At 40.5% G+C, this 27057-nt stretch overlaps 1 protein-coding gene across 8 annotated transcripts in view; it reads right to left on the bottom strand.

Annotated features, from left to right (window-relative positions):
• Nucleotides 1–26713, bottom strand: part of LOC148871374 (TatD related DNase) — a 36585-nt gene extending 9872 nt beyond the window's left edge. For 3 of the 8 annotated variants that reach the window (XR_016107816.1, XM_088972442.1, XM_088972440.1), the window contains exons 1-10: nt 26339–26494; nt 26218–26238; nt 26011–26111; nt 25826–25883; nt 25650–25693; nt 25439–25519; nt 20670–20740; nt 20396–20506; nt 17975–18057; nt 13685–13901 (exon numbers count right to left, since the gene is read on the bottom strand). Coding sequence is in view for 5 of the 8 variants with exons in the window: in XM_088972442.1 (XP_088828568.1) it covers nt 13685–13901; nt 17975–18057; nt 20396–20506; nt 20670–20740; nt 25439–25519; nt 25650–25693; nt 25826–25883; nt 26011–26111; nt 26218–26238; nt 26339–26360 (809 nt within the window). In the remaining 3 variants the exon portion in view is untranslated. Of the gene's footprint in view, nt 1–12647; nt 12757–13684; nt 13902–17974; nt 18058–20395; nt 20507–20669; nt 20741–25438; nt 25520–25649; nt 25694–25825; nt 25884–26010; nt 26112–26217; nt 26239–26338 lie in introns of all 8 variants that reach the window. The other 5 variants (XR_016107818.1, XM_088972444.1, XR_016107817.1 and 2 more) reach the window with 4 other exon arrangements.
• Between the last annotated feature and the right edge of the window lie 344 nt (nt 26714–27057).

Raw genomic sequence — 27057 nt, 5'->3', positions numbered from 1 at the left:
CCTGTAACAACATTCCTTACACTCATAACCTGCTACTCAATTATCTCCCTACTCAAACTCATCTACTGTGAGTTCCTTACCTTCAATCACAATTCTAATTTAACATTTTCCCCTGCACACACCAAATCAATTTCCAGAGGTACTGCATTCCAATTAGACACTGATAACAATTCTTGCTTATCGAATGAAGCTCCATAAAACGTTGTTCTTGTCAACAGAAACAAAGCAACAACAAACATTTCCAATCACTATAAATGTCTAGACATACGAAGTATGAAGTAGAATACCCACTACATTGATCCAACCCAATAGCATATAATTGCTATTTCTAATACAGGCAGTTGCCAGTGTCAATCAGTCAATACAGAACTCTGGTTAACATAGATGAGACCATTCCCATCTAAGAACCTTTGCAACATCTAAACCAGTTTCTAATGTTGCAATGCCCAAGAAACAACAAACTCTTCATCCAGGACTGCCCCAACAAATCTTCCAAGCAGACATCTTTTTAACAGAGCCAATCTATTCCAAATCTGACCAACCCCCTTCAGTTTGATGGATGGAAAACAGTTGCTTACATTGAACCTTTTCATTCCAGATTCACCAACACCATCCCACCAATTCAAGTATGTCCAAGGACCTGTTAATTTTCCTGTGTCTGTTGGGCCCTAAAGTCATGACATCCTCTTGTTTTCAATTACGGCTAATGGAGAATCAGTGCAACCCCCATCTCCTTTCTTTTTTATTATAGTGGTAGTGGTTCTAAACAAAATGCTTCTTAAATCTGAATGGTTGATTTTGAAGCCTTTCAGGTAAGCTAGTGTAGTATGATTCGGTAGGAGAGAGGAGAAGAGAAGAGAAGAGAAGAGAAGAAAGAAGAGAGAAAAGTTTGAACAGCGGTTGCCCCACTTTGTCTTATATATCAGAGTGTCAACAGAGAGAGAAAAGACACGTATACCCTTAGTTACAAACAAAGAGAAAAATAAAGAGAACACCCCTGACCTGACAATACTCCCCCTCAAGTTGGGCAGTATATATCTATCATGGCCAGTTTGTTACAAAGATCAATATATCGGGTACAAGTAACACCTTTAGTGAATACATCTCCCAGCTATTCACTTGTGTTCACATAAGGAATACAAATTTCACCACTTTATAACTTCTCAAGGATGAAGTGTTTATCCACCTCAATGTGTTCCGTCCTTTCATGCATAACCAGATTGTAGGCAATAATGATAGCAGCCTTGTTGTCACAATACAATGTCATTGGTATAGGAACACTAAAACCCAACTCAACCATGATATTCTTGATACACAAAATCTCAGCCACACCATGCGACATGGCTTTATACTCAGCCTTAGCACTAGATCCAGCCACAATAGTCTGTTTTTTACTCCTCCATGTCACTAAATTACCTCCTGCAATAACCAGTTCTGGACCTTCTATCCTCCACTGATCCAGCACAATCAGCATCTGTATAGCCTTCCACCCTCAAGTGTCCATGTTTAGAAAACAAGATACCTTACCCAGGATGCTTCTTCAGACATCTAGGACTTGTTTTGCAGCAGCCAGATGTGTGGTCCTAGGTGCATGTATATACTGACTTAACAATCCCATGGCATATGCAATATCAGGCCTTGTCATGGATAAATACAAAAGTATACCAATGAACCTCTGAAATTGCCTTATATCAGATAGAGGCTCAGCCTCATTTTCACCCAATCTATGGTTTCTCTCAATTGGTGTGTCTGCAAAGGACCTAGATCCTTGACACCAAACGGCGACCCCAAGTAGTTCTTTAGCTTTTGTATTTCTGACTCCCAGTTTCCAATGATGGTAATATCATGCACATAAACAATCAAGACTACAATCCAATCTCCATCTATTTTAACAGAGTGTATGATCACTCTGGCACTACTTGAAACCCACCTACTTCACCACATTACTGAATCTACCAAACCAGGCTCTGGAGATTGCTTTAACCCATACAATGACTTCTTGAGACGACACACTTTCCCTTCAGTTTCTTTAGTGCTAAACCCTAGAGGCTGAACCATATATACTTCTTCTTCAAGATCACCATTCAAAAAGGCATTCTTAATGTCCATCTGGTGTAGTTGCCACTCAAAATTAGCTACAAGAGATAATAGTACAGGAATGGGGTTCATTTTGGTAATAGAAGCGAAGCTCTCTGTGTAGTCAACTCCATATGTCTGTGAGAAACCCTTTGCTACCAGCCTAGCTTTGTACCTTTCCACAAACCCATCAGCACGATGTTTAACAGAAAACACCCGCTTGCATCCCACTAGTACTTTACCGTTAGGAAGGTACCACCTCCTCCAACATAGCATTTTTTCCATTCAGATAAACCCAAGGCCTCTGCAACATTTTAGGTATAGGGACACTAGAGATATAACAAACAAAAAGGTACAATAAGAGGAAGATACATTATCAATAGTAGTAAAGTGAGAAATTTGATACTTAGTGGTACACGAGTGAGTCCCTTTAGAAGGCAATGAAAACATCAAGAGTAGTAAAGTGAGAAATTGGATACTTAGTGGTACATGACCAAGTCCCTTTACAAAGGGCAATTAGAACATCAAGATCACAAAAGGGGTCCCAAGGAGAAACAATACCTGGTTCACAGGGAGTAGTATTACCTTTCAAGCTTACCTCCTAAGAGTCCAACGGCTCAGGTTGTGTAGTTTCAAGAACACCCATCTCTGGAGATGTATGTTGGTCCTTCGGGCTATGAGGACAAGAGCAAGAACAAGAGAAAGAATACATGTGTTGAACAAGAGCATGCACAAAAGTACGATGAGTAGGCACAGTAGGAGACTCAGGAATAGGAAGTGGGAGATGAACTTGTCTCTCCTCAAAGCTACTATTCTCCCCCTTGGAGAGGGGGGGAGGGGGGGACGTAAGACTAAAGACTCAAGAAAGACACAATCATGGATATGTAGACTCATTGAGAAGGGTGGTCATACACTTATACCATTTCTGGATAGTGGGATACCCAAGGAAGACACAAGGTATGGACTGAGGATCAATCTTACCACAAGATGGGGATAAATTATGAACAAAACAACAGCAGCCAAAGGTCCAAATATGGATAGAGAACAAAATTTCTTAGGAACATGCATATGCAACGTAAGTCCTCAGGCAACCTCAGGGAGATAGTAATTTTTTCTTTCAGCAATGCCATTTTGCCAACGTGTCCCTAGATAGGAGATCTAGTGAATGGTCCTATTTTCAGCAAAAAATTGAGTCACATCTTTCCGAAAATATTCCCAAACATTGTCAGAGTGGAAAATTTTTACTTCCACATGGAACAGTGTAAACACCATTCTCTGAAAATTCTGAATTATCTTTAGAACTTCATCTTGTGAATGGAACAAATAGATCCAAGTATAGTGAGAGAAATCACCAATAAAGCTTATAAAAAATCTGTAATCTCCTTTGATAAGAAAAGTAGCAGGGCCCCAGACATCAGAGTGGACAATCTGGAAAGGAAGGAATGCCCTCTTGTTGCTTGGTTGAAAGGTGGTTCAGCAATACTTGTTGGAAAGGCAGGTTGGGCACTGGAGAAATGAAGGGATGAGACATCCATCGTATAGACACCCGAATCTTGCAGAATAGAATGGGCGAATTTCAAAAAATTTTCTCCATCCTACTGGGAATTGTATTTCCTATTTTAGAAAAATCATATTTTTCAATGATCAATCTTGAACCAAGAATGGGCAAAACTGGAATGTTACACCTGACCCCTAGACTCGATTGCTCCCACTTGCACTTAGGTCCAATCTGGAATAAGCTGGAGTCCCATACTTTCCACGTGTTTCTCAAACACTTTCTGTATGAGTGGCTTAGTCAATGGGTCTGCAACACTCTCCGCTAAAGCTACCTTCTGAATCAGGACGTCCCCTCTACCAACAATCTCCCACAGTATGTGGTACTTCCTCTCGATGTGCTTGGACTTTGAGTGGGCTCATGGCTCCTTAGCCTGAGCAATGGCCCCATTGTTGTCGCACAGCAACGGGATGGGTGATATACTGGATGGAACTACTCCCAACTCTTGGATGAACTTCTTCACCCACACGGCTTCCTTGGCAGCCTCACTTGCGGCAATGTATTCGGCTTCGATTGTGGAATCCGCCGTGGACCCCTGTTTGCTGCTTTTCCAGCAAACAGCACACGATCCTATCGTGAATACGTAACCAGATGTAGACTTTCTATCATCTGGATCCGACTGGAAATCGGCATCTGTATACCCTTGGATCTGTAGTGAGCTATCATCGAATACTAGACAAAACTCTTTTGTCCTTCGAAGGTACTTAAGTATATTTTTCACAGCAGTCCAGTGCTCCTGCCCTGGGTTGGCCTGAAATCTGCTTACTACACTCACTGCCTGAGCAATGTCAAGACGAGTGCACAGCATGGCATACATGATGTTTCCTATGGCAGAGGCATTGGGAACGTCTTTCATGCCATCAATCTCCCCAGAAGTCTTGGGAGACATCTTCTTGGAGAGAGTGACTCCGTGCCTGAAAGGAACATTTCCTTTCTTGGAGTTCTCCATGCTGTATCTTTTGACTATTTTGTCAATGTAAGCAAATTGGGATAATCCTATTATCCGCTTCGATCTATCTCTATAGAGTCGAAGACCCAGTATATAAGACACTTCTCCAAGATCTTTCATGGAGAATTGCTATGAAAGCCATACTTTGACCGAGGTCAACATTCCCACATCATTCCCAATGAGTAGGATATCGTCCACATACAGAACCAAGAACGTAACCTTATCCCCACCGGTCTTCTTGTAAACACAGGGCTCATCCGGATTCTGCTCAAAGTCAAACGTTTTGACAGTAGAGTCAAATCGGATGTTCCAACTCCTAGAAGCTTGCTTAAGTCCATATATGGATCTATTTAGTTTACATACCATGTGTTCCTGACTCGCAGCTATGAAGCCTTGCGGCTGCTGCATATAGATATCTTCAGTAAGATGTCCATTCAAGAATGCAGTTTTGACATCCATTTGCCAAATCTCATAGTCATGGTATACTACTACAGCTAACAGGATCCTAATGGATTTAAGCATGGCCACAGGCGAAAAGGTTTCCTCATAATCAATGCCCTCTTTCTGAGTGTACCCTTTCACCACTAGACTAGCTTTGTAGGTCTCAACCCTGCCATCGGGGCCCTTCTCCCTCTTATAGATCCATTTGCAACCAATTGCTTTTACCCCAAGGGGCGGATCTACCAAAGTCCAGACTCCATTGGTCTCCATTGAGTCCATCTCAGCTCTCATGGCATCTACCCACTTAAGAGAGTCTATGTCCAACATAGCTTCCGCGTAAGTCAGGGAATCCTCCTCACTAGTCAAGGCTTCCACCAATTAACTATCCTAGTCATAACCATAACGGACTGGTGGCCTGGATACCCGGGTAGATCTTCTAAGTTGGTCAATACCTGGAACATGTGGGACATCTCCCATTACTCCTGAGCTCTCCTCATCAAGAACAATTTCCTTACGATGATTGTTTAGGATGTAATCCTCTTCCAAGAAATGGGCATTCCGACTACAGAACACCTTCTGTTCTCCTGGGTCATAGAATAGATAGCCCATAGAGCTTTTGGGGTAGCCTACAAATAGGCAACGGCTGGTTCGGGATTCCAATTTGTCTGGGCTCGTTTTTTTAACGTGTCGAACAACCCCAAATCTTCAAGTGTCTGACACTTGGTTTCTTTCCGCTCCAAAATTCATATGGAGTGCTCGGAACCGATTTGGTTGGAACCCTATTCAGCACGTAAATCGCAGTCTCTAATGCATATCCCCAAAAAGATGTGGGTAACTCCGAGTGTGCGAGAAGTGACCGGGCCATATCAAGTAAGGTCATATTCCTCCTCTCTGAAACACCGCTAAGTTGTGGTGTAGCAGGGAAGCTAACTGCGATACTATCCCGTTGACCTTTAGGTAGTCCCTGAATTTGTCAGAGAGATACTCGCCACCTCGATCGGATCGAAGGGTCTTGATTTCTCTCCCCAACTGTTTCTTGACCTCTTGTCTAAACTCCTTGAACTTTTCAAAGGATCCAGACTTGTGTCTCATTAAGTACACGTAACCATACCACGAATAATCATCGGTGAAGGTGATGAAGTATACGTGTTGGTTACGATTCCTAACATTCAGGGGCCCGCATACATCACTATGTACAAGGTCAAGCGTGCCCATACATCTTTCAGGCTTGCCGCTGAATGGCCATTTTGTCATCTTACCACGAAGGCAAGGCTCACAGGTGGGAAGAACTTCTACAGTTAGAAAATCCAAAGGACCATCCTTTACCAACCTTGTGATTCGGTCATTACCGATATGGCCAAGACGGTAATGCCACAGGCATGTGGGACTAACGGTATCACGAGTTCTCTTGGGAACATTAGACGACGTAGTTTCGGCTATGTTGGATTGTAGAGAAGGATGCAGAACATAGAGACCGTTCTCCAGTTCCCCGCATGCGATGAATTTGTTGTTTCTTTTAATAGTAATCGTATTACTAAAGAAAACAGAATATCCATCAGCACACAATTTTGAAACAGAAATCAAATTTCTTCTTAAATTCTGTACATAAAGACAATCTTTAAGTACAAGTGATCATTCTCTAAAAAACAATTCTACACTATCGATGGCCATAGCTGCAATGCTTGCAGAAGTTCCCAAGAAGAGCGTCACCTCTCCCTCACTCAGTCTTCTGCTTATTCTGAAACCCTGCAATGTGTTACATGCAAGAGTCGAAGCCCCGGAGTCAATACACCAAGAAGCAGAAGTAACCAACAAATTGGTTTCTATGACACAGATTCAAGATTACCTTTCTTGGATTCCAAGTAGGCAGGACAATTCCTTCTCCAGTGGCCGGTCTGGGGACAATGGTGACAGGCATCGAATGCCTTGTCCTTCTGTTTCTTGGATTTGTTGCCCTTTTTCTAGGGCCTCTTCTTAGACCTCCTCTTCTTGCCACACTTCCCTGCTTCCATAAGCATGGCGACGGGCTCATCCTTACGAATCAGTTCCTCAACTCGTTGCAACATATTGTTGAGCTCTCTTGTAAGCTGACGTTCAGCTTATTCATGTTATAATTCATGACAAACTGATTGTAGGACGGATGTAGAGAATTCAGAATGGTGTCTACCTTGGTGACGTGGTCTAGCCCGGACCCTAGGGCTTCCAGCTCGTTTATGTATCCCATCATCCGAAGACAATGGTCATGCACTTGTTGTCCCTTGGTCATTTGAGCGGTCATGAACTACTTCAAGACCTTCTGTCCAATATGTCCTTGGCCAGTTCGATCTGATCGAACTGCCTCTGTATTGGATTGTCCAGAGAAACTATGATATAGCAGCGGGCCAGGGAGTTCTCCTCCCACTCCAGGTAGTCCCTTATGTAGGCCTCAGAAGCCCGATCACCTGGACGCTCTGGGGCGGGGTTTTTGGCAACTTTGTCTAGTTTTTCAGAAGTCAGTACCAGCATGAGGTTACGGTACCAGTCAGCGTAATTAGGGCCCTTAAGCTTGTTGTTGTCAAGAAGATTTGAAAATTGTCCGTTTGCCATTTTCTAGTAAAATAACAAGCATTAGTCCACAACCTAATTTGATTCATATTCATTATATAGATATGACTTTTAATCTATGTTCAATTCCCATTTGTTCATCTCTGAGATTTCCCTCCCATCTCAGTGATGGAGACAGCGACTTGTCTCTGAAAATGTGGGAAACAACATAGGGTGCATGGAGCCAACTGTTTCAGCTGCAAAACCCCACCACCTTTCTGTGAAGGATCATATCCACTCATCATATGAGTTTTCCCTTTGGCCTCTGTCAAACAAGGTTCAAAGTCATTTTCAGGTAAACCTTTCTGTCCAGTGAGTGCTCACCCATCCTATTCGTAAACGCCAAAGTACCGTGAGAGAGTTCTCATTTTCTGGTGAAGCCCCTCCCACATCGATCTATGACGCCCCTATCATCTTATGAAACACTCAGACAAGCCCGATAGCAAATGGATAGCCCATTTTCTGGTGCGTTTCCTCATTACTGAATGACCCATCCTCATGCTAATGATGGAAGGCATTTAGAGAGTTCATCACATGAATCTCCCTATCACATGCAGTCATATTTGTAGGAGGGAACGGAAAATTACGCCATAGTTTGATTTAGGTCAAACCAAAGTGGCTCCCATTGACTTTCATAAAGCCAGATTTTGGTGGGCCAAAATCGGTTAGGATTCCGCATGTATCCTCTTCATGAGGTGTGGGGCCAACGACCGAGGGAGGTCATCCAATAACCAGTAGGGACACCATGGCAATGATGTGCATTTAGCCATGGTGTGCGCAAGATCCACTTTCAAATCAGCATGGGCCAAGCACTTATAGCCCATAAACGTAGCACATCATACATCCATACATCACATGCAGGGAAGAATTGATCCAATCAATTAATATCTGTAAAGCCCATTTTAAAGCCCATAATATTAACCATTAATATTTTCTAGGTATATGGGCCGAAATTAGGATTGATCAATTCGATCCATATAGCTTTATCTGCGAAGTGGGCTTTTAGCAACTTTAACAAATTAAAACTGGGCCTTTACAGGTTGGGCCGAATTAAATATTCAATTAATTAGCAATCCTTAGGCCCATTAGTGGGAGAAATAGGGCTAACATTCAGCCTTGATCGAACCCTAGATTCGGTCCAACCAGTTTGGACCAATCTGGTTCGAATGGGTCTAGGGTTTGATCTTTAATTAAAAATTTAATTCAAGAAATTAATCTGAAATTAAATACTGATAAAAGAAAATCAAGAATCAATCAGATAGGGTTGTTCGCACAATCCATCCTGTAAAACAGAGGTTAGATCACAGTTTGCAGTTTCATAAACTGCAAATCGCAGATAGCGATTTTCCCATCTGCGAAATCTCCTTCCATGCGCCGCCATCTTCGATCCAAAATAAAATAAATAGAAAACCTAATTTCTATTATAATTACATCAGATCGAATGCCTATACATTTAGTCTAAAAATTAAAAAAAAAAAATTACAGACCAAATGTAATAAAAATAAACAAGAAACTGCAAAATCGCAGGTTCCCTACGCCAATCAAGATTTCGATCTCCATGTGTACAAATAGCCCATAAATCAAGAAAATTATAAAGAACAATTATAAATAATAATCAAATTTATAAAATTTAATTTTAGATTAATTGCCCATCAACTGGAAACAAATTTTCTAGAAAAACCTTATAATTGCGCAAATCGGGTAGAACGCCTTCTGCCCATTTGCGCAAGTTCAGATTTCATCCAATTCGGTTCAAGATTTGAACCTGGCTCGAATACCACTGAAGGGATGAGATATCCATCGTATGGACGCCCGAATCTTGTGGAATAGAATGGGTGAATTTCAAAAAAATTTCTTCATCCTATTGGGAATCGTATTCCCTATTTTAGAAAAATCATATTTTTCAAGGATCAATATTGAACCAAGAACCGAACCAGATCTGAACAAAAACAGTAGGAGAGGGATATACCTGATACGGATAAATAGTATCTCCCAATTGAGGTGTTCACACCCAAGGAAGGAACCAAAAATTGCTCCCACTAAAGATGGCGCAATGCAAAATGAAGCAAAATCAGCAGCGTTCTTCACAAGAACCGGATCTTTCGCAAGAATCAACTAGATAGCACGTGAGCACTACTTCTAATTAGCCCTTTCACAAAGGACTGATATCAAGATCTAATCTTGATCACTCCTACTGACAAGAGGAGATCGAACTGGTAGATCTAGAGGCGGCAGGAAGGAGGCGGCAAGAAAGAATTTGCACAGAGGTACTGAATTATTTCTTCTGTGATTTCAGCTCTGAAGAGAATGTGAATATGTGTCTTCTAAAGGCTGCCGCCCCCTCCTCCTTTTATAAGCTTAAAGGGATCAACTCCTAATCCCATTAGGAGTTGCTGATACAAATCATATTCGGATCAGAATTCCCCTTAAGTGATAAGGGTAAATCCTTATCTTATCTGCAGATTAGATCAGCCATCTCCTAATCCTATTAGGAGGTTTCCAGATCTGAATCACATTCAAGTCTGGACTCTCTGAGTGGATAGGGTTAAGACCCAATCCTATCTGGTAATCTAATATCAGAATTCGCCCCTTATTAAGCTGATCAAATCAGCCCAGTTCGAAATGGGCTTTAGGCCCAATAAGGCTATGTGCTCACTTGGCCTTCCAAATTGTTGCCCAACTGACAGTGCACCCCCTGAAATCCATCGCATGGGCTCTATGGGCCCAACACTTACTCTAAGTGGTCCATGGGCCAAGCTACCTTGTAACACTCAGGGACTGTGGGCAAATGTAAGATTAGCCCATCAGGTATTACCCCCAATGGTCTTACACTTAACCTCTCAGCCCGTAATGATCAAACACTACCCGACAAGAGAGAACCTCTCCCTCGGCTGCAAGGAACAGCGCTACACTCTCCACTTACATGGATCCCGGGAATTAAAACATTTTGCAAACGTTTAAAAACCGTAATATATATACTTTTATATCTCATATAAAATATATTTTGCAAAACAAATCTCAACGATTGAAATCAGTTGCCGGCAGTCTTGGTTTCCATTAGAGAGTGCATCCCTGATCATTACATATGTCCGACAAAGGGGTTGATCCTATCACTATGATCACCCACTCAGATGAATTCTCAGACTGTCCCAACATACCCAAGTTTTGACCCTGCTAAGGATCTCACTGATTGTCATATCAAAGATAGCACAATCCGACACCTAGTGCAGTATCATAATCGAGTCTAGGGGTCAGGTGTAACTTTCCAGTTTTGACCATCAATCTCCAAGGTCTAGGGCAATGCTGAAAATCTTGTTCGGTTCAAAGATTCAATTAATCCTACACTGCATGTACCTCAGGTCTCACCCTGGTGGTAGAGACAGGCCACCCCAACCAACTTGGCGGCACATTAGTGTCAGCCTTAGCAGGATGAATCTCTCCAGACTTATCCAACGGCTGTGAATATTCTAAACCAACACAAGTCTCATAAATGTTCGATTTAAGGGTATTACACAGAAACACACCACAGGAACATGAATCAAATATGTACTTTATTCATTTACAATAATTGTCATAAGTACATCAAACTGATTGGAGATAAGGGCATACAAAACTGTCTAACAAGAAATGACAAGGTCATAGACTCAAACAATTCCGGAAACAACACTTTTAAAGAAGAGAATGGCAGATGACTAAGGCAACAATGCCATAACATTATTTAGGTTTCATTACAAGAACTGGAAGACTAATTCATTATAGTAGGAGTATTTGCCGTTAGACCATCTGCATCTTCCAAAATATATAGACCATCCACCACTCATCCTTTACCAATCATCCTCCCCAAAGTCAAATCGTAGAAACCACACGAATTGGAAAAAAAAGATCATAAAACAATTCAAAGATTGGGTAATACTACTAATCGGCAAAAGATTGATAGGAAATTTAGGAACATGATAAATATAGCTCAAGTTAATTCCACCTGAAAGATACAGTTCCTTGACCAGCAACAATAGAATGAAAATCATCAACCAGCCTCACCCTATCTCTCCCTGACAGCAAATGATATGAAGAAAATAATGTTGGCTTACCGGCCATATGGCTTGTGGCCCGCTGCCCCAGAATCAATGATCCAAGGGAACTGCATAGGGGTAGACGCATGGAAACCTGAGACCTGGTTACCTTAATTGGAGACAAAAGCTAATAGGAGTGATTGAGGTCTCCTCATGTTGCTGAAGTTCCTTACCATATCCTTCCAACAACTGTTCCTTCAGTAGATTCAATATGCCCTACTTTGTTGCAGAGGTGATAGCACCTTCTAAAGCCGTTGAAATATCTCAATGACAAGTGGTTATGATGTCCATAAGATGTTAAAACTATCCCACAATGGCAAGTAATTGGCAGCAAACCAAGGGCTGAAGACAAACAGTAACAACACTCCTTTGTAACTCCACACATCCTCCCTTACTGACCAAAGATCAAACACCTGCAGGGTGTCCAAAAACACACCAGACAAGACCACCAAAAGAAACCCCAAAAACAACAGTATACTGCCCTGAAAAAATTAACAAAAAACACCCTAAACCAAGGATCGGAACTTGATTTGTCTTCATCAAAAAACAGTGGACTGGTCTTTACAATCCAATCAGTCAACTAACCAGTGAAAAAATAGGTCCTGAACACTCAGCAGTACTCCCAGACCACCACATATACCCTTGCACTTGAGCCATTCGATCCAAAAGAATAACACAGACGCAGTAGAAAGAACTTCAAAACACTGCTGTCATAGACCAGCAATCAAACACCTTGAAGGCAACAATTACAACCAGTTCCCAAGGCTTCAACATAGTAGATAGTAGATTAAACCATATCGCAATAAGGTTAATTTCAACTAAGGATAAGAGCCACAGAAGTAATTTAACACACCTCAAACATGGACTGATAACGAGTTCTCATATGCCAACAAAGGTAAGTGAAAACCTAACTATGATCTTTGCAACCAAGATGCCACAGCAAGAACAATACATGGGCTGAAGAAACACATACCAGAAACACCACAACTAATGCAAACACCACCTCTTCACAATACCTCAAGTATACACTCGTGGGAGATTATATGCACTGAACCAGCACTTGCACTCTTCCCAAACGGAGCCTAAAGAAAAAATAAGATGTTCTTGTGTGATTCTTGGCACGAGGCATATTCTAGTCTTTGTATAACAAGGTCTTAATTTTATTTATTATTATTATTTATGAGTAACAAGGTCTTTAATGTTGAGACTTGGGAGAAGATCCTCAACTGATGTAACTGACATGCCTTAGGACATAGGGGTGCCAGACTTATCCAGATACCTAAGCCTTCTCAGTGAAAGATAACTTTAGGTCAATAGACATGTAGGTATGGCTTCAAGGGAACTTGTCCGACGCACTGAGCAGAAGAAAGATTCCTTTCCAGGGAATGACATTTACTTCAGTCAGGAGTGCTACACATTTTGCAAATTTAGTTCTTGCCACTTTTGTTTCTTCCAGCATTGGTGGCAAAGGTGTTGGAGCAAAGGAGAAAAATTATCGAGGAGATGGACCAAACAATGAGAAACATCATTTGGTGGAATAGATCCAAGTAGGCACATAAAAAGGAGGTCAAGGTCCACGTGGTCAGACCCATCCATTTAATGAACAAGTCCAAGTAGCTGTGAAAATTTGGAAACACTTGCACATGCTCTGGGAGATGGTTATTGCAAGCAAGCATTCCTTTCATATCTGGAAACATTTTAAAGATATATGATTGATATTTGGAATTTTGGGATGCTCATTGATGTGGTATCATTAATATGAGATCAAAGAAGACATTGTAAATATAATGTGGCAAACTATGGTGAAAACCAGCCCTGCATAGAATCCATCTTTACTGCTAAGGATGGTTCTTGACAGATGTCAAACATTCAGACATAATAATCAAAATGTTTTGAAAATTATATAGGTTTTCTTTACAAAATTCCAAGAGAATAATATATCCATCTGGAAATAATGCTAGGAAATGAATCCAATTTATAAGGCACCATGAGGGAAGTATTTCTGCATACCGAACTAAACAAGGTTCGTTACGGCCTTTAACTATGCAATCTTGGTCATACTTTTCTTTCTTCTTAGAAGGCCATACTGACTTTACAAAATTAATCCCAGCATGAGCATTCTTGATTTCACAATATGGTGAATCTGTCTCTATCATCATTCTTTCCACAGGAATGCCCCTTACCACCTCAAGATTTTCCACTGTCTTCAAGGAGCAACCATTTACACCTATTTAGTACCACAAAAATAAGTAAATACAGAGACAAAGAATCAGAGGTAAAATCTGTTTCAGCAAAGATACTTAAAGACATACTAAATGTGAAAACAAGAGACTGTGAAGATGGTCCCCTTGATTACATCTATGCAAAGAGGCAGGAGAAAAACCTTTGGTTCTAACATATATAAATAAATGTACAGAGCAAACCAAAACAACTAAAAAAATCTTTAAACAAGAATTCTATTTGCATTTCTTTTCATATCTAAAATTTGCACACATGAGAAATACAGAATACGAGGAAAAAACTTTACAACATCATATCCCTCCTTTTTACAGGCATAATGTTTGGTACAAACGCTTCCTGGGCTACAAATCTCCTCATTTTTCTTCTTTCACAGTAATCTGTAACCAGCCAGATTAAAAAATCCAACTGAAGAAGACATTACTCATCCAAATCATGTTTTAGGAAAGGAATCATAGTTAATCAAATTAAACAATTGTATTGTAAACAATTTGTATCCCTTTTTCCAGTCTTTATATCTGCATTTGTAGGTACCCATAGTCAGAAAATTTAAAGAACAAGGCTATCGATGGCTTGGTCCTTGTACATTTGTCAAAGCAACTTACTTTAGAAATGAAACCATAATCAACTGAGTAAAATACCTCACCTATAGATGCCTTCTTTCCCTTCCCTCTACATCCAACAATTTCTTCTTTCAGAAACGAAGTTTAGAGACCATGTGTAAAAGAGAAGATGATGAGAAGATTGTAATATGAGAGAGAAATATTCCAAGAGTATATATATATATATATATATATATTGATCAATAACTTTGCAAAGATTTCATTAGAAAACTTTAGGATACAACAAGAAGTTGTGAAAGAAGCCAGCTTTAGTAAGCTGCCCCGGAACAGAATTACAAATGTGCCAAAAACATGTGTTCTTTGAACCCCTTGCTTTGCTAAGCTATCTGCCAAACTGTTGGCAGATCTCCTAACCCATCCCACCTAGATTGACATGTTCCTTGACATCCATTCAAGTCTTTGGAATTCATCCGTCAACAGCCATGTCACCCCTTCCCCTTTCCGCAACCATTTTATCACAGTTTTTTAGTCTCCCTCGATGATCAGTCTATTAATACCCAACTCTTTAGCCTTCTCAACCCTATATGCTGCAGCTAGAAACTCTGCCCTTACCACATCACCCTGCTCCACAAGACCGGAGTGCATAGCAATAATGTTTCCATTTTCATCTCTAATGGATTACCCACACAACTCCTGTCAAAGTTCAGCTTCTTCCAACCATCTGTTGGAGGAGAGCATGCCTCAAAAAACTGTTGTCTCGTAGATGAGGAGGCAGCAATAAGTCCCCAAACACCCTAAAAAGTCGTCAACCTTAAAAGCTGAAAACAACTTCAAGCTTTTTACCCAATGTGCCACCCTCAATGTTATTGTTTCGACTAATGCTTCCTTACATTTTTCTTTTCCTTCAAATATTCTTGCATTTCTTTCCTCCCAAACAGTCCAAAGTAGCGCTGCTGTAGTACACCTCCATAGAATCCTACCCCTCCTTTTCATGCCACTAATACCATTAGGGCTGAATAAACCTTCCAACCTGTCAGGAGAAGACCACCTGCACCCAAAAAGGGAAGTAAACCCATTCAAAATAAAACTGACAAAAGGGCAAGATATTAGAAGGTGGAAGGCAGTTTCGCCACTCAACTTACACAGGACACACCAGTTGGGGGACAAGCACCAATTTGATCTTTTCCTTGAAGTACATCAAAGGTATTAATACAACCATGAAATACTTCCCAACAAAAAGTACTGATTTTAGGGGGAGTAGGAGGGCACCAAATTTCTTTGACTGGGAAAGGATGAGAAGAGTGAATAGCAACCAATGATTGTAGAAGGGATTACAAGAAAACAACCCATCAGAATTAGGACCCCAAATCCTAGAATCTAACCCACCTTCTCCCAAGAATACTGAATTCAGCAATCCTAACAGCCCGGACACTGCAAGAAGTTCAGACTCTCTAAGGTTCCTATTAAAGCCAAAGTTCCAATTCAACCCTGGAAGGTGAGATGGTTGACTTAGGAAATCTGAAATAGGCCTACCCTTGAACCTGGACAGATCACAAAGAGAAGGAAAATTCTCACCTAGAGGAGTATCTCCAATCAAAACATCCTCCCAAAATCTGATTTTACTACAGAAGACAAGTCGTACCTGATATGATTTAGGAAGGTAGGGAGAACATCATGGATGGCCTTCTAGGGAGCAGCCAAGGTAGCCCTACAGAGACATCCAACATCCCATCCGTTGCTCGACATGCCATGAATGCTTTGCAACAACTTTGTGCCATAATTTCTCGTTTTCATTTGGAAACCTCCAAAGCCATTTGCAAAGCAGAGCCTGATTCTTCAGCCTAACACTACCAATTTCCAAACCCCCTTCCACCTTCAATTTCATCACCTTTTCCCATCTAACCAAATGATCCTCCTTTTTTCCCCTGGCTCCCAAAGAAAATCCCTCATGATTTTTTCAATTTTCCTCACTATCATTTGTGGCATCCTAGACACTAACATGTAGTACACTAGAAGATTTGCTAAGGTAGACTTGATTAGAGTTATTCTCCCCCCCCCAATGAGATATAGTTCCTTTTCCACCCTGCCAAGCATTTCTCGATCCTTTCCACCACTAAAGACCAAAAAATAGCAGATCTATGGTTGCCTCGTAGGGGTAAGCCCAAGTGTTTCAATGGCCACTCTCCTTTCTCACAACCTAGGGAATTTGCCAAAAACCTCACTTCATCCTCTTTAATGTTGGTTCCAACCAATAAGCTCTTTGACCAATTAATCCTCAAGTTAGACATCTTCCCAAAGAGTTTCACAACCAGCCTCAGATTTTCCACTCCATCCCTACTTTCACCATCACAAAAAATAAGAATATCATCTACAAACTGTAAGTGATCAAAACATTATCCCTCCAACTAACCAACCCCTGAATAGCTGCACATAGTTTGCTCTCGAAATCAATTTACTTAGGGCATCAGCAATCAAAGTAAATAGAAAAAGAGAAAGGGGGTCGCCCTGCCTAAGCAACAATTTTCTTGTTGTTTTTCCAACCAACAGTGATGTGATCATGAAGATCAATAGTTGGAATACAAGGGGATTAGGAAGTGCCACAAAAAAGAGGAGCAATCAAAGAGTTATTGAGGAAGGAGAGACTGGATTTTGTTCTAATCCAAGAATCCAAAATTCAGGAAGTAGACAAGAAATGGATAAGGAGCATGTGGGGAGAGCGGAATATCAATTGGAGCTTTGCTCCCTCTTGGGGTGCATCGGGGGGCATTATAACAATGTGGAGGCCGGGTGATAAAAAGCAGTTCAATGTTTGGAAGAATTAGTGGGCAGATTCTCAGTTTCTATTAAGTTGAAGGGTGTGTAGGACGGATTTGAATGGGTTCTCACGAATGTCTACAGGCCAAACTCATATAGAGAAAGGAATAAATTGTGGGTGGAGCTTGGGGATTTTAGGGGACTTTGGGAAGGACCTTGGTGTCTAGGGGGAGATTTCAATGTAGTAAGATTTGTGAGTGAAACAACCGTGGGTAGGCAAAGAACTACATTGAGCATCGGGGGGCATTGACTGTGTAGCCATTAAGGTCATACATTGGCTGAAAGTAAGTGACTTATTTAAAGATTTTTCAGTGGATGATATACAAAGGGGTTGGTCAGTAGTGTCAAACTCTTCAACCAGACAGCCTGCTCTTCAGCCTTCTTGGGCACCAGCAACACAACAAAGGGTAAAGTTAAATTTTGATGGAAGTTCAAATGGGTAATCCAGGAGATCTTGGGGTTTTAGGCTAAAAGCAGCAATTTTCTTGTTGTTTTTTAACCAACAGTGATGTGAATAAATATATTGAAAATTAAAAAAAATTAAGTACCCAATTTCTAATGTGAACCTTTTCTTTTTCCTTTTTTTTTTCTTTTTATTTTCCAAGGAAGGAGGAATACAGTCCTAACATTAAAATTATGCAAAGGATTAAATGGAATTCTAACTTAACAGCATACAAATATTCACCTATAAATAGATCATTGAAGGATAAGAGCTTGTCACGATCTTCTGCACTGCCAGTGAATGAATGGGCAACCCCGGCACTGAACCTGCCAAACAAGCGGATAGCATTTCATTAGATATATCACATAAAAGGATATACTATAAGTAGGCAAAAATAGAAATCCAGCAACAGTACAGAGTCAAAACATCTATTTAGCAAGTAAAAATAGGTTCAGATGTTAGAATTCTTGTTGTCAATACATCACATAGGCAATGAGACCTTGGCCCATGACCAGGGAAGTGCTACCTAGGCAATTTGTAGAACAATGCTGCTTTCATCAATAGGTGGTTACCTAAACAACAATTTTACTGGGTAATTGCCATAAAATGCACATTTCTTTTAGATGTGTAGACAAGGAAAAAATGATGTGACTATGAACATATACCATAGAATACAACAGTATTGATTATTACTGAATTACTAACAAATAGTTTCTTAGGGTTTGCATTTCGCACTTAAGTTCCAAATTACGACTAATATAGTTTCTTTAGATATTATATAAAAAATTGTGAAAATTATTTCCAATAATATTTAGACATGAGTTTCTAAATTTTCTAACATCCCATTCCTACCCTCATCCCCAATTTGTTCACAATCTGTTGAAGTCGGCAGGGGTAGTTTTTTTCTTTTTCCTATTGTTTGTCGACTGGTACTATTAATAGTCGACCCTTTTTTCATAGTTGTACATTTGACAGTAATGAATAGAAGTATATAAAGGGTGGCTGTCAAGAGAGTAACTGATTTTCTCTTGACTGTTCCTCCCTTTCTTCCTATCTCTTCTTCCCTCTTCTTTCTCTTCTCTTTCTTCTCTTTTTCTTTTCCTTTCAGGTTGGCACATGGTATCAGAGCCGGTTACTGTTAACACCACTCTTTTGTGCCCTAGAAAGTAGAGAATATTCTCTACTCTTTGTAGGAAGAAAAAGAGACCAACAAAGGACTGGTCACCCCTTTGGAAATGAGGCTTTGATGCCTAAAGTTGTGGCTGTTCGTGAGTTGGTGATGGTTTGCTAAGCTTCCTCCACTCGGCAGTTCGAAGAGGAGCAGATTTGTAGATGTCCTAGGTGCAGCTGTGTTTAGTCTTCAATGTGGTGAAGTGAGTAGTAGTTTGTGGTGTATTGGTGGACTGTTGGTAAGTGTGTGAAGCTCCCTTTGTGTTCAAGAAAAGTGTAGTGATCCTTTTACATTTTCCTATGGCCTCATCAAGTGGTAACCCTAAACCTACAGTGGTGGTGCAATTAGACCTAATGAATTCACAGTTGGCCACAGTAAAACTCAATGTACCAACTATATACCATGGGCTAAGTCATTTGAGGTGTCTCTTATTGGAAGAGGTAAGTTGAAGTATATTAAGAAGGGTCCATTGAAGAATGGATCAAAAAGATATAATGTGTGGCTACAAGAGAATGCTCAAATCATGACTTCCTTATGGAATAGCATGGAGAACCACATCAAGGTGAATCTTATGTTCCTTAATACAGCTAAGGAAATTTGGGACCATGCTAAGCAATTATATTCTGGACAAGATAATGTCACAAGAATATATCAATTATAACAAGATTATTTTTCTCTTAACAAGAGGATAATTGAAGATATCATGCTTCATTGAAGAACTTGAGAAATGAGCTTAAATGTCTATCAGCTCCTCCCTGTCCACTGACTTGAAGGTGCAACAAGAATAGAGGGAGCATCTTGATGTTGCAAGATTTCTGTCAGGATTGAAGTCTGAGTTTGAACCAGTGAAGGCTCAAATCTTGGGCAGCATTGATCTCCCCTCCTTATCTGAAGTTTTCTCCCATATAAGGAGAGCTTCAACTCCTTATAGTGACCATGTTCCTACCTCAGAGAAATCAGCCTTAGTAATTTCTAGAGGAGGTTTTGCAGGCCGATGAGTTAGGGGCTGAGGTGGAGGTGCTACAAGAGGTTTTGGTTGTGGGCCTAGAGGTGGCTATGGCGAGGGAAGAGAAGTAGGAGGTATAAGGGGTGGTACTAGAGGTGGTGGTGGACATGGATCAATTAGTGAATGCTCACATTGTGGTAGAGAGGGTCACACAGTTAACTTCTACTATGACTTATATGGCCCCCCATCTACTTGTGCCGCTGCCAACAGCTCCAACCATACAGTATGTTTTGACTCCCTCCATGTACTTGCGATCATGGAGGGAATGTCGACTTATATGGCCCCCCATCTACTTGTGATCATACAGTATGTTTGACTCCCTCCATGACTTATATGGCCCCCCATCTACTTGTGATCATGTCCCTTGATACTCACTTTTACAATTATAACATTTTTTTCAGTGCACTTATTGTAGATTTTTCCCTTGTATACAAGAGCAAATTATGAAATTGATATTAGGAAAATTCATAAGGTTCTAAAAATTCACCTCTCTTTATTTCGTGATAGAATGTCACAAAAATCTTTAGCAGCTGCGCGCATGTGCAGAAACATGGGTAACTTCATGGCATCTGCTAATTCAAACTGCTTCTCAAAATATCTAGTTATGAAAACATGAAGAAATAAACAAGAAAGAATCACATAAACTGAAATTTTTCTTTTTGGTAATGGTATACGGTTAAAGAAAAATCATGCAATAAAAAAGAATTAGTATTAGAAGAAAAAAAAATTTCCTACTGAAATTCATCAAGTTTTGAGCATACTTCTTCTGAATTTCAGATGGGCAAAAGTGAAGCCTGTCATAGTCTAATCCACATTCACCAACTGCCACCACCTATACAACAGAAGTATGAGGGATTAATAAGAAAACAAGAAATTATACTTAGAAGCCAAGGAAAGTTGGCTGAAGATAAATAAAGAAATTATACGATAGCCATACTTGATACTTACATTACCTAAGTGATTTGCCAAAGCATTGGAGATATATTTTTTTGAAGATAAATAAAGAAAAAAATTATTAAGAAAGAAGAAAGAAAGAAATACAAACAGTGATAAGAAATCACCACAAACCGAACAAAACAACCCCACCCTAACAAACCTCAAGCACACCACTCCCATCCCAAAAACCAAATAGAACGACAAACCGACCCAACACTTGACACCCAACTCTCCATCTAGAGACCCAACCAGACAGACCACCCAGACTAAATCTCCAACCCAAAAGAGAACAAAATTCACTCACCCCAAACCTGCAACAGTAACGTTAGGAACCTCTTGCTTTTTCTTTACAATTCTTCGTCCTCTTGACCTTCTTATTGATTCCAACCCCAAATAGACCCCCTTTCAGTCTAGCAAACACCTTTGACTGGCACAGATCTGTTGAATTTTTTATGCCTAAATCTTTTAACTGCATTAGGATGACCCTTACCGATTTCTTTATCTCCATTCCTCTCATTCACCCTTTCAAGCTCCAAGACTTCATTTTTCTCGAACACTTACTCTGCTGTCACACTACCCCCCCCCCACCCCCTTCAGTCTAGCAAACATTTTCAAAACTGGCACAGATCTGTTGAATTTTTTATGCCTAAATCATTTAATTGCATTAGGATGACCCTCACCGATCTTTTTATCTCCATTCTTCTCATTCACCCTTTCAAGCTCCAAGACTGCATTCTTCGCAAACACTTGCTCTGCTGTCATACTACCTCCCTTATATTGCCAAGATTTTGCTCCTTTCTAAAATCTGTCATCCTCCCCCCCAGTAGAAGGAGCCTCAGAAGTTGTTATGTCCTTCTTACTGGCCTTCAAAAACACACCTGGGTCCTCTTCCACATCCAAGAAAGCTTTCCTAGCAAAATCCTCTCCACCTAAGAAGAATAAACCCAACCTTTTACTTACCTCCACCTCTTTGCTGATCACCGTTTCCAAATCATCCATTCTTTCAACTTCATGAATCTCATCTAGCACAATCTCATCATCTTCATCCTTTTCCGTTTGTGAACCATCCTCTAAAGGAACTGTTTTGTATTTTCTCCTCTAGTAGATCCTTATTTCATTTACTTCAACATCTTCATTTCCTTCCCTTTCCTCTGCGTCCTTATCAAGGCCATTTTTTTCCAACTCCTCCACCATCACTTGCAGCATTCCTTGAGATTTTCTCATCCTCTTCACCTCCCTCTCCTTCCAACCTCTTTTCCTCCTTTCCATCAAAGAAAGCTAATTCAGACCCTTCCCTAACACCTTTGGCCCACTGATGCAGGACCATGCCATTGTGAAAAAATCATGGCACACCAAGTCCATCTGCTTCTTCCCTTTCAATCGTTTTCTCTCTGCTCCCTGAGAACCAACATTCAACTTCATGTTTGCACCAGGTCCATCATCTCCGCCACGAGCAAAAGTAGGGGAAGATGATATCCCCTCAATGGTAAACTTCAACTCCCCTCATTCATAAAATAAAAAAAATAAAAAATAAAAAACCTTCATCTCCCCTCCCAAACCAATCACATGCTCACTTAACATTTCATGTGCCTCCTCAATAATCACTAAAATACTATCCATAGACCCCATCTCTTTATCTGACCCATTTATTTTGGGCTTCTAAGAAACAAGCCCATCCGAGCAAGATGCCTTATTACCTCCCATGTGACCACTAATAATATCACACCCAATAGCTTGCTCCAATCCCTCCCGGTTTGACAGGTTAACCCGATCTGGCCCTTCCTCCTGTGACCTCTTAAACTTTTCCATTGAAAAACAGGCTTATGTGCATGCATCAAATTAAATCCATCTGTCAAGGTGTTCTACTGAGTGTTCTCTTCCTTTTACCTTCCCCAAACTTCAATTTGCCAAAATTGAATAAGTGTCATTAACTTTCGCTCCTTCATCTTCTTGGATGCCACACAAGCCATCCCTCTCTGTCCCTTTGTCTTCCTCCCTACAAGCTTCCATCCACAGGGACACTTAAATAGAAGATGCAAAATTTTGTAGATGCCAGCATGATGACTATTTAAAGTGATACTTGGAGAAGTCAAAGGAAGATCAAGCATGGTTTAATCCCTTTTTTTTTTTAAAGTGTAGCGTACTGATTGAAAATTCAAAACAGAAATACAAAATCCCTGTACAGTGACGCACTTTACACCCAGGATGTACAACTGTATCTAAGAAGTATGAATCCATTTGCAAAAAGATCATTAGGATCAAAAAAGAACTTATTATCAATCCCCCTAAAGGATTTATGGAGAGACAGCCAAGAACGCAACTTTCCAAACATTTTCCTTTCCATCATGCCCACCAAGCAGGCTATCTGATCAAAAATACAACTGTTGGTTCAAGCAGTTTTGTGGGAGGTGTGGGAGGAGAGAAACAACTGAATCTTCAATAATAAAGCTAGATCTATGGATGAATTGTTATCCTACATAATCTATTTGTGCAACATATGGATGCTGAACTCAGAGGAGTTTAAAGGTGTTCCTTTGAATGATCTTCAGAAAAGCATTGTGGAGATCCTGTTTTCTTATCCATCCTCTCCAAAAACAACAAGCATCCTTCACTCAAGAATAGAAGAGGAGGTGACCCTGAACCTTGATGGAAGTGCCTTGGGAGCCCTGGTCTAGCAGGGATCGTGGTGTGTTTAAGGGAGGGAATGGAGATTTATTGTGGACTTACAGTGGTCCAATCAGGATAGCAGACTCTACAAAGGCTGAAGTTTTAGCCGTGCTAACCGGACTCCAGATTGCAAAAGACCTTGGCTTGTCTTCCCTAGTCATCAAAAGTGGTTCAACCAATACCATTAGGGGAGAAGAATGGAGAACCGTGGAGGCCAGCTCATTATCTGGATGAAGCTCGAGATCTTCTGGGCTCTTTGAATGCAAATCTGTTCTGGATCCCCAGAGAATTAAACTCAGTAGCAGATTGTTTGGCTAAATCAGGAGCTCACAGGGAATTTTTACATAGTGAGAGAGTAATGCCTTTGTAATCTGTGTGTGTTTTTTGTACATATTCTCATGTACTCTTTTTTGTTTAATGAAATCTGTTATCTTTCCTCTCAAAAAGTACAACTGTTCTGTTCAGTCCAGAGGGTCCAACTAACTGCAAAGGTAACATATTCCAAACTGCCCTGTCTTGCTCAAACTCTGTAAATGCCAGCTTTCATTCAAGGACTTTTCTCAAGGATCTTTGGAAGTAAAACTTCACCTGAAAAAATCCAAATATCTAGCCAAAGCCTGGTGGCACCCTGGCAGTGCAAACCCGATCCAGGGTGGGAATCACAGAGTACACAAGCAACACCCTTCACCCTCATGCCTCTTCTGCAGACTGTTTCTAGTCAGACACTTGTCCAAGGATGCTGTCCAAACCAAAAACACCACCTTGGATGGCACGCCTACCTTCCAAATTTTGCATCTGGGAAACAAACCCTCAACTACGGACTCCTGCAATTCGAACATAGATTTCACCACAGGATAAAAAAATAAAATAAAATAAAAACTGATTTCTCTAGCACCCAGGTCCTTCCATCCTCCACTGCTGTTTGTGATGTGACAGTGTGGATCAGCTGCAAAAGATGCAAAAAAGACTAAAGCTCCCAATCATTCAGATTTCATCTGAACTAGGGGCACCAAGTCGCTTCATTATTCTGTATTTTATAGCACTCCACCACCCTCACATCCTGGTTATGTACTGTAGAAAAAAGAGAGGGAAAACAGGTATTGAGGCATTGTTTCTATCACAGATCTCTCTATTCCTTCAAATATTCTCAGGCTTCTTTCCCTCCAAATGGATCAGAAGACAAACTATAATACTCCAGAGGATTTTCCTTCTATCATTAAGACTACTAGCTTCCACCAACCACCAGCTCCCTTACAGGCATTGGGGCCATTTGACATTCAACAAATTGTTTAAGTATGCCCAAATACTTGCAGCATACTGACAATGGATGAGGATATGATCTGCAGTTTTTGGATTATGATCACAAAAAACATAATCCTCTGAAGGAATAGCAATGCCTCAGAAAATCTACTTGTCTCTTTTTAAGCATTTCTACAACACAAGTCACACTAAGAAGAAAGCTACCTTTGACTTAATTTTTTTTCTGCTGACGCTGCAATCATGTAAAAGGAGAGAAACAAAGTTTTTTTTCCATAAAATAGTTGGAAATAAAACAAAAAATATATTTCAGAAAAATTCCCACCCTTTTTATAGCAATTCAAACAGAGACCAAGTAACACAATTCCGTATAGAATAAAAAAATAAATCCTTTTATGTGTCTCAAATTTAATCAATCAAGATTACCCATTATCTTACAACATTAAAAAAAAAATTATTAATCTAGTACTAAAAAAAGTGAGCTGCAGCTTAACTTATTTTTCCTAGTATACTCCTTACTCAAACATTGGACCACAAGAAGCTGGAGTCAGTTTTTATTGTTTTAACTCCAATGATCCGTTGGAGAACAATATAATCCGTGTGCTCTTAACACTAGTGCGTATCCAAGCATCAATAATTATTTTACACACATAATCAAGAAGAATTGCACCTTTCCTTTCTCAACTCCTTCCTTAGCCAAGGACAATAGTGCCTGAAAGTGCTTTTCTGGATCACCGCTTTCTTCAAATTCCTGAACAATAGCAACAGAGTCAACAATCCAACAATCCAACAATTCCAACAAACAATGAAAATACTGAACGAAAAAAAGAAATAAGTAAAAGGGGAAAAAGGAAGAAGAATCCAAACGAATAACTAATTACCTTGCATCGGGTAGGATGCACCCCAACAGTGCAGAAAAGCCTCCCTGCAAACGACAATCCACTTGTGAGCAGGAAAAAGAAATGTTAAGTCGAAGACTAAGGAATAAACATCTTAAAAAGATCAAAAATCAATTAGAAAGGACAGCAAGTGAACCAAATAGGGGAAAGAAGCAGACCATCAGTTTCTGCTATGGCTAGAGCTTCCCTTGATTCTTCTAGCGACCCACCAGTCACCTTGCCCAACACAACGCACAATTATCAGATTAAATTAATATCATAAATGAGTAATAACCCGGTTGTGAACGACTCGTGACTTGTCACTCGCGAGGTAAAGCTAGAAAAAAACGGTGGATGCACTTACTATAATCCGGTCAACTCCGGCGCTCCATGCCCTACTGAGGACAGAAGGAATATCTGCTACATGGCACTGCTTGCCATTGTAAACTCCCTTGAACATGCCATCTGTACAGTGTTTGTTGTTAAATTTTAGGACGAAAACACACAATATGATGCGAAAAGAATAGGTGAGGTGGAAATTGAGCACGACGTGTTGGTGACATTTCCTCACCTGTGAAGTTAACAGCTATATCTGTTTAAATTGACGAAACAGAGAACATTTGTGAATTAGAGACCGGTGTAGAAGAAACAGAGAGCATAAGGTATTGGGTGGGTGCTGCAGAGGTACTTGCCTATCATTCGTATAGTTGCCATGGCCGAGCTTCAAAAAAGCTTTTAGGCCTGAGGGAGTGGAATTAGACTGACCAGAGACGAGAGCCGAGAGGGAGAGCGATGATGGATTGACGACTCTAACAAGTTATGTAGCGGCGACCGGTTTTTGTGTTATCCGGTTTTTCTGGTTTTTGAGACTTAAGGGTCAGTTTGGTTAGCGGATAGAATCGGAACCAGAATTACCTATCCCTGACGCCTGTTGGAATGGCCATTCAGGGATCCCATTCAGGGGTGGCAATTTTCCCCGTCCCCGACGGGTACCCGGGCTCCCCGACCCGACGGGGTCGGGAATGGGGGGTACGGGGTCGGGGATGAGGACGGGAAATGCAATCCCCGCCCCAACCCATCCCCCATTAATATATATAATTATATATATTATATTATATATTATAATAATTATTATTCGTTTTTTTTAAGATTAAAACTAAAAAAAAAAAAAAGTAAAACACTTAAACAATAAAACACTCGATGGCTCGATAGTAAAACCCTTCGATTTCGAGTCTTCGATAGAACCCTAGCTTTGTCTTCCTTCGTGAGTTCGTCTTCGTCGCTGATTTGTCGACTGCCATCGCTGACTATCGCCTCTCGCCCGTTGCCGTCAGATATCGGATAGAGGACAAAGATACTCAAGTCTCGATAGAGGACAGAGAAGAGATACTCAAAGAAGAGTTCTAGTTCT

Source organism: Nelumbo lutea, chromosome 2, assembly GCF_056320005.1.
Source record: "Nelumbo lutea isolate HS-2025 chromosome 2, American lotus-T2T, whole genome shotgun sequence".
In the NCBI taxonomy this organism is placed as follows: domain Eukaryota; kingdom Viridiplantae; phylum Streptophyta; class Magnoliopsida; order Proteales; family Nelumbonaceae; genus Nelumbo; species Nelumbo lutea.
Note: the sequence above shows the minus strand (reverse complement) of the source record. Positions and strands in the feature narration are given on the sequence as shown.